An 8,341-nucleotide genomic window follows, 5' to 3' on the forward strand; every position below is an offset into this window, starting at 1 on the left:
ACATTAAATAAGGTCAAGCTTCCTATAAAATGCATTATCTTTGGAACTTAATAAACAAGTTACACTTGAAATTTATAGAATAAAAGGTAGCTATTTTAATTCAATTTGCAAGATTGAGCTTAAATATGACACGTTATATAAAACTTTAAGATTCATTCAATTGTCAAAATTGTTTGTCTTACTCTAGAAATATATTTTTATAGCATATTATTATAACTTTCCTACTATAAATTTCATATTTGATTCCACAATTATCGCACTAATTCAGTAGGTATTATGCTATCGGACGCTATCTAATTAATTATTATTGTAGACTTATTAGTCTACTTTGCTTATGCGCCCTAATTGATTGAATTTTTTAAAGCAATTAATAACTTTACTTACTACTACTTTACTAATTTAGTTAAGGATATTGTGTCGTTCGAAAATGGTTCTATTAATAAAAGAGAAAGTAATATTCCTGCAATTTTATTGAATAAAACAAGAATAAATAATGGGATACATTTTTATGTCTTATAACAGTACGATATAATTATTGTTATTATTTGGTATAAAAAAACATTTCATGATACGATTTTGACTTAAACCTAGGTGCATATCATTTTGATCTCACAAGAAAAACCTTACATACTAATTGTTAATTATACAAACATCTTCCATAAAAACAACGCATCTTACAACATACATTACACTTTTGAGTAACATTTAAATAGTCATAAAAAATATACATACAGACAATTTTTATAAAAATACAAAACAAAACAGTCTAATAAATTATTTATTATACCATTTTCATATATTCTTTCCTTATACAAAAGAATAGACATACAATATTAATCCATGCAATTAATAAGAAGTCTATATAGTATCATAAAACTTCGTCGTAGTCATATATAATATCTACTTAGTAGTTACGAAAAAATATCGTCCTCTGACTCCACGACCTTTTATTGGTCGTCCGAGCGAGAGGACAACTGATACAGAGAGCGTGACTCCGAGGACAGAATCAGAACCTTGCACTCACGCACTCTTCAGGTACTCGAGCGTCTTAATAAATAATCACCTTAGCGACTATATGAGGCATATCAGCCACGCAGGAGGCTTTCAAAGAGGTACATTTGGTGGAGTCTTGCAGGGCTCTGGCGATGGTGGCCTACGCTCATCAGGCGATCGAGATTGGTAGTATGCGCAATAAGGTAACGGATCCCAAAATGCGAACAATGCCTCACGTGTGTCTAGCACAGTATTCAGCAACTTGCCCATGGTCGCGTTATGACCACATCTCCTAGTTCCTTGGCACAAGTACGGCAAAGACACCCCAACGCGTGCTCCAATCGCGACCATTCTGCTTTCATTACCATTCGTTGTATTTTCTTCACGTACTAATCTGAACGATATATGTCCTGTCATAGGTTTTGATGGTGAAAGGCAAGTAACAAATCTTTGAACCCAAGCGTCCGTTTCGTCATCCTTTTGCGGTACGAGGCCCTTCTTTGAAGGATCTACGCGACACGTTACATTATTAACAGCACGTGACTCTTTTAAAGTGGTACAAGTTACAAACCTTTCCCCTTTTGGTTCCCTCACAATAACCCAAGGCTTTTCAACACTTATTTCCCGTGGAAATCTAAAATGTGCCTTGTCTTCTGGCATAACGAACCGTAATCGATCCCTTGCACCTCGTGCACCAGCACTAGCAATAAAATGACGGCCTTCTTTTGCCGTACCGTTGTCGTACCACGCCCTTACATCCTCTTCACTAGTTACAACCCAGAACTGAGGTGTAGGCAAGCTTGCGGCACGGCACACTCGTATCAATTCCAACGGATCATCCAAAGTAATCACATCCCGCGCACTCGGTACGAAGCATTGGCAACCTATCACTTCTAAATGAGGTTTAGCTAGCGCGTCATAGTACGCTGGGGTCGTTGAGCTGACAGGGATGTAGAACACAACTGATTCTCTTTCCACTATTTCCTTCAAGGCTCTAGCATACGCCAAAGGATCTGCTGGATTAGGCCGCGGAACAGTATAGAATTTGTGAACTGCTGCAGAATACTTCAATAAGGTAAATTGTCCCTCTACTTCAAAAGCAATCACTTTGGCTCCGGCAGAGTGAAAGTTTCGGGCTAGATGAAGAGCTTGAACAGAACTCCCTCCGCTAATGAGAACGGTCCGCTTATTGTCGACATTCCTGGAGATTGCACTTGCGACCATTTTCAAAAATCCGATAGGGCATTGAACACACTTCCAAAATATAAAAAGCGATGCTGCTATCCATAACGTGGGTAACACAACTAATATCTGTTTCCAGGCTGGATGAGCGATGAACCTGAAGAGGGCGAAGACAGGTCGTAGAAATTGGCTGGGAATCCATGTCAAAATTTGAATCAGTCGCGGCAGAGACGGTGGGTGTTCAGGTGGAACGGCTCGCTCTTCTGGGATAAGAGAGAACGTTGAAGAGAAAGAACGCCGCAATGTCGTAAATGTCGGCGGTGGATGCGAACATCTCTTGACGCGCGGAGAGAGTACAAGTTCGGTAGCGGACCGCATGAGGCGGTACTCAGGCGCACAGGCCGGCATGGCGACTGGCATCGGCAGACTGGCGCGCGCGCAGCAATCCTGCGTATATAAACTGCCCTTATCTTGATCGCCTGCGTTCTCTGTTCGAATCATCTTTGTACCCAATTAACTGTTACCTAGTTAAAAAATAAATAACTAGCATAATCTACGTGAATATTTAAATCTTATGGTTCCCTTATTATTTGGCAGTTTATTAAATTATTCACTTTACTTTAACACACTTTAGAAGTAAATTTTTAATTTTATAACTTCTAAATGTAAATCAAATTCACTTCTCGCCTACCAAACGGTCTAAGAATTGAGCGTAAACTGTAGAGTGCAAACATTTTATTTTGTATTTATAGTGTGACTTATGAGAACAAATTAAACAAATAATTAGTTAATTAGGCGTCTAATCGTGGAAAATATTTTAGGGATGTGAAAACTTAAACTTAAGGATTTTAAATTTATCTTCGGTATGTAGGTAATTACTTTATAGTAACTACTACTTGGCTACTCCCTTAGGTTTGTAGTGTAAAGCTATATAGCGTGATGTCAAAGACAGGAATCTCCACCAAAACAGATATGACAGTGATGTATTTTTAAGCGACTACAAAAAAAGGAGTGTTCTCAATTCGACCCGTATATTTTTTTATGTTTGTTAGCCGATTACTTCGGTATTTATAAACTGATTTTGATGATTTTTTTTAGTTAGAAGAAGATACTCCTGGAATAGTACCATGATGAGGATATCAGAATCTGATGATGGGATCCTGGAGAAATCGAAGGGAACCCTCAAATTTTATAGGGATATGTACCGTGTTTTACATATTTTCTGAAGTTATATTGGTATTTGCTTCTGACAATCATAATGTCATACTGCTGAGCTGATGATGGTAGGTGTAAGTCCTCAATTACTAGGAGTTAGGAAATAGTTCTTTCAACATTACTATATGGATTTATTCTCCTCTTCGTAGCTTTTATGAAGACAAGTACAGGTTCACTAAACATATCTTTTGTTATGTTTTTGTTTGATATATCATGCTCCAGAAGTGTAACCATATAAGTTTTATTGCAATAGTTTCAGCACTTTTTGAAAACATCAACAAATAACCATTTGTTACATAAGGACTTTTTTTATATTATTCATATTGTGGAAGACAAACATTTTCTAAAGTGCTAATACTTTTTTTTTTAATTCTCCGCTCCGGGCCTCGAGTACCCCTAGCGTCAGTAACCAGCGCGGCTACCTAATACCTATCGTTGGCTCCATCGCGCTTCAAACTGCAACAGAACAATATTGATGTGTGTTATGGTACGAGTTGTCAGTACATACTTGGGTAGTATTAACTCAAAAATAAAATTCAAACCAACCACGTTTTCACAAATCATTTTCATATGAAAATCCATGAACGATTGCTTCATGCATATTATGATGAGTAGAATAACGAAGTGCATTTCATGACCGCAATAAGGAAACTCACATGGTCAAAGAGAATCTCGTTCTTACAAATTGTCTTAGTGTATAAGAAAACTAAGAGTAGATATACACGACAAAAAACTAAAAATGAGTTTATATTATTGATAAATTATTTTACTAAAAAGAAAAAAATTACCCTTTTTAGCATATTTTTCCAACATTGCGTTGTCTGTCATATATCATATTGATGCTCTAATGAACGTCGATAAAAATATTTAACGTGGGTGGCGCGCCTTAGTGAAAATTTAAAGCTCATATCAAATAATGCTAAATAAGGCGTACTACTCATTACAAGATTATATTAAAGATATAAAGCGTAGACTTAGTATTTGATGTTTTGTTGGCAGGATATCAAAGTAATTACACTTTATTTACAGACTCTATACTAAAAGTGGTGGAAAAGAGTAATTACTGAGTCTCTTTCCGGTTCTTCTTAGTAGAACATTCATAAGGGTTATGAGTCTACTTTAACAAATTGTATTATTTCATTTTTATTTATATAACGTAGAAGCTTAGAATCTGGATCCAAAATTGTAGATACAAAAATAAGTATATCTTGGGAAGCGCATCTAATGTTATAAACACCTAATTTAGGGTAAATTAGGCATACATAAAATTATATTTATATTATTATGCGTCCTATTTATATATATTTTATATTTATTTGTAAAGTATTTATTTACAAAACGAATTGGTTATTATGTGTTTAAAGAAAAGTATAATAATTTTAAAGTTGCAGGTATTTAACATTATTTTTATTTATTTTTTAACATTCAACTATCATTGATATTACTAATAACGACAATATAAATATTAAATACATAGACAGATATTTTTATTATTACATAAATTGTGTCGTTTAAATAAACAATAATAATACAAGTCCGTAACAATCTATGCGGCAACGACAAGAATTTATAAAACTAAAAAACAAAAAAAATAATTGCCAATAATTACTAGTTCACTACTAATTCTTAGATATTTAATCACGATGCATAAATCTAAAAAAATATGAGGTTCATATTTTATTAGTATATTTACACGAATTCAAGTATCCAACAGTAAAAGTAATATAAAAAAAAAAAAAACAGTTTTCTAATCTATAAAATGATCAACACAGCTTTAATAGTCGTCAATCACCACAATGATTTATTAGTAATTATTATTATTATAGTATTAATATGTTATAAACATGTAAACTTTATAAAGTCGTTCATTAAATTTTATAGTCTTTAAAATAAACATAAACATGTAGTAAAGTTTTAATCATAATGTGTTTGTAGTATTTAAATCGACAATAACGGATTTATACATAGTATTTTTCTATGGATTTTTAATAAAATTTCATGCTTTATTCAATAAAAATATGTTTTATTTTTCGACATAGCACATGAAGTTGAGTTATTTTTATTTGTATCTAAAAAAAATTCAAATCTTCATGTCCAAAGTTCACACAAATAAGAATTAACAGCTCATTTACTAATGTAAGTATACTTACCATACGAAACTAATTAGGAACCAAATATCACAATGCAAAGAAGGAAGCAAAATGACGAAAATAAATACATTACGATTTTTTTGCTGTATTTTAATTCAGAAAACTAAAATATAAATAGGCATGTATTCATAACTTTCTATTTTTCTTTTCATTAAATAACTATTAATTACTTTTATCTACTCTATTAATGCAACTTTTAAATGCTTATTTTTTAATAACATTATTTTTATTAAATATTCATACAAATGTTTTAATCTACAATAACAATAAATCTATTATCTATAATTTGGCATAATATATTATAAAACAAATTTAAATATTAACAATACAATTCCAGTAGATTTATACAATATCATAGTATTGATTCTCAAGCAGAAAACTTGCTTAATATAGCTAGCTAGCTTGCTACATATAGTGTATGATTGTCCAATTGTTTATAATGACGACTACTATTGGGGTAGTAAAGCCATAAAGTGTTGCCATTAGATGGCTCACAATTTCAATTAATTAATAATTAAGATATAATAAATCACCAAGCAAGAAAGATGAAATGACATTTTCTATGGCAAACATTTTAAAATAAATATATATTGAAGACTTATTTTAAATATATTAAATGCTTCTGAATATTTCATTATTTAAATAGTCATTAATGCTTGGAAGAAAAATATAAATATATCTATCATACTTAATTAATAAAATTGTCAAAAGTTGTATCTATATTCAGTGAAATGCAATTAAAATGTAACTAACACCATATTAAAATAAATATTGTTCATTTTATTTCATACACAATGACTAGGAGGTTCCTAGAATAATATAATATAATAGAATTACAAAAAGAATGGTAAGTTTGTGTCTTTCAATTCAATTGATCCATTTTTACATACTATATGTAATTCATTTTGAGGTTCCTTTTCATATCTGAACCTCTTTGGATGAGAATCATCCATAAACCTGCCAAGTTTCAATATTTTATCATCGACTCTGATTTTTTCTGCTATGAGATTAGTTGCTGGTAAGTTTTTTAGTATATCATGTACCAATAACTCAACTTTGCCTTTCTCATGTATAAATATACTACTTTTTTCTGTTAGCTGTGCTGCATGCATGAATACTTCTCCACTTTTCAAGGAAGCTTCTAGATTACCCGAAAATCCAGTTATGTAGAGGTTGCCTTTCTGTATGACATCTATTTTAACAGATCTGTGTAAGTTATCAAGTTTAATATTACCCATTAATGTTGTGAAATGTGATTTGTCACTGTAACAGGACTTGACAGAGATATGTCCTGCGTGTGATGATACATTGAAGTTATTTGCCATTATACTGTGACATTTGATAGCTCCATTTATTCCCGTCTTCAACTCAATGTTGCTGGCCTGTAATCTCCCATCTGTTAGTACATCTCCAGATGCACTTTCTACTTTGATATTGTCTGCTTTCAAATCAGCAACATTTACAGAACCTTTTTGAGTTTTAACCACGAATTCCTCAGCTTCTAGTTTCGCTAAATGTACCGACGCGTTTTCAGTAGCTGTTACTTGTACCTTTAATTTATATGGAACTTGTATTAAACATACATCATTGCGATCTGGCGAAGTGTTCTTGTTTAGAAGTTCAAGTCGCTTCGAAGTCTGTTTTACTTGAAAATCGTTCGTATCCTTTCCTTGACTGTACAATGTCATAGTCAGTTTATTGTGTGCCTTTATATCATTCACGTCGATAGGTTGCACCTTCACATGAATAGGGCTTTCAATAAAAATACTCGTGTTATTTTCTATCGTCTTTTCGACCGTTCTTACAAGATTTAATGTCTTAATATCGGGTAAACTGCTAAAATCTACTATCGTTAACCTCAAAATCTTGAGGCACTTATGTAAGATCCGTTGACCCCCTAGTGTAAACATTTTTTCCGTATATATATTTACGGCGATTTATAATAACATTGGACGTACATATAAATACTTATTTTTTTTAAAATAGCATTATTCACTATATCATTTGACATTGACTGACGTCGATAGATCTATATTCCGAGAGCAGCTGACTTTGACGTACAAACGGTACAATTCAAGCATACCTTACTCTTTGGTACATGTAATTCTTTTTTCAAAATATGTAATTAATAATCTATTAATTTAAATGTAGAAAGATTAAAAACATCCTATGCTCGCAGTTTATGAATTCATCAAAAATTTTCCAAAGGCGATGTCAATAAACAACTTTTAGAAAAATATGGGGGCGCTATTACATATGTTTATCACAAATCTCGTAACGGACATTACATATACTACCTATAAGTAACTATCTGTATACAAAAAATTACAATGAATACATTTTGATGCCAGATTTACTTTATATAAAAAATATTTAACTCAAGTAGAATTTATTTAGCTCCTCATTCTCTTTTAAAGTTTGATGTTAATCGTTTGGTTAAATAATCATGTAGAGCTAAATTTCAAATCATCTTGTTTAAAACGATTGTAGATAAACTTACACGTACAGTATAAATAGTGCATTAAAATATATATTACCAGACAAGATATATATGTAATTATTTGAAATGATTTAAATTAAATGAAAACAAATGTAAACTATGTTTGAGAACTGATTTTAATATTATTATTATATATTATATTTGTTTAGTTACTGTGTATGTTATAAAAAGTAAGTACAAAAAATTATTAATTATTAATTTTGAGTTTTACCATTCAAGTAGAGAATGAGGCGTATGCAGAATACCAAGATTTGAAACCGTCAATTTTGAATATTGATTAGGTTTTAAATTATAAGTTTGA

At 31.8% G+C, this 8,341-nt stretch overlaps 2 protein-coding genes across 2 annotated transcripts; both read right to left on the reverse strand.

The window, feature by feature from the left end:
• Nucleotides 1–452: 452 nt before the first annotated feature.
• Nucleotides 453–2,845, reverse strand: LOC124535302. Its single transcript, XM_047111479.1, has one exon. It carries the CDS (start codon nucleotides 2,674–2,676, stop codon nucleotides 1,105–1,107), a length of 1,572 nt encoding a protein of 523 aa, XP_046967435.1. The 5' UTR covers nucleotides 2,677–2,845; the 3' UTR covers nucleotides 453–1,104.
• Nucleotides 2,846–5,164: 2,319 nt separating this feature from the next.
• On the reverse strand, nucleotides 5,165–7,587 carry LOC124535274. The gene has a single exon (XM_047111420.1). The coding sequence runs from the start codon at nucleotides 7,448–7,450 to the stop codon at nucleotides 6,374–6,376; it is 1,077 nt and encodes a 358-aa protein (XP_046967376.1). The 5' UTR covers nucleotides 7,451–7,587; the 3' UTR covers nucleotides 5,165–6,373.
• Between the last annotated feature and the right edge of the window lie 754 nt (nucleotides 7,588–8,341).

Source organism: Vanessa cardui, chromosome 14, assembly GCF_905220365.1.
Source record: "Vanessa cardui chromosome 14, ilVanCard2.1, whole genome shotgun sequence".
NCBI classification, from domain to species: domain Eukaryota; kingdom Metazoa; phylum Arthropoda; class Insecta; order Lepidoptera; family Nymphalidae; genus Vanessa; species Vanessa cardui.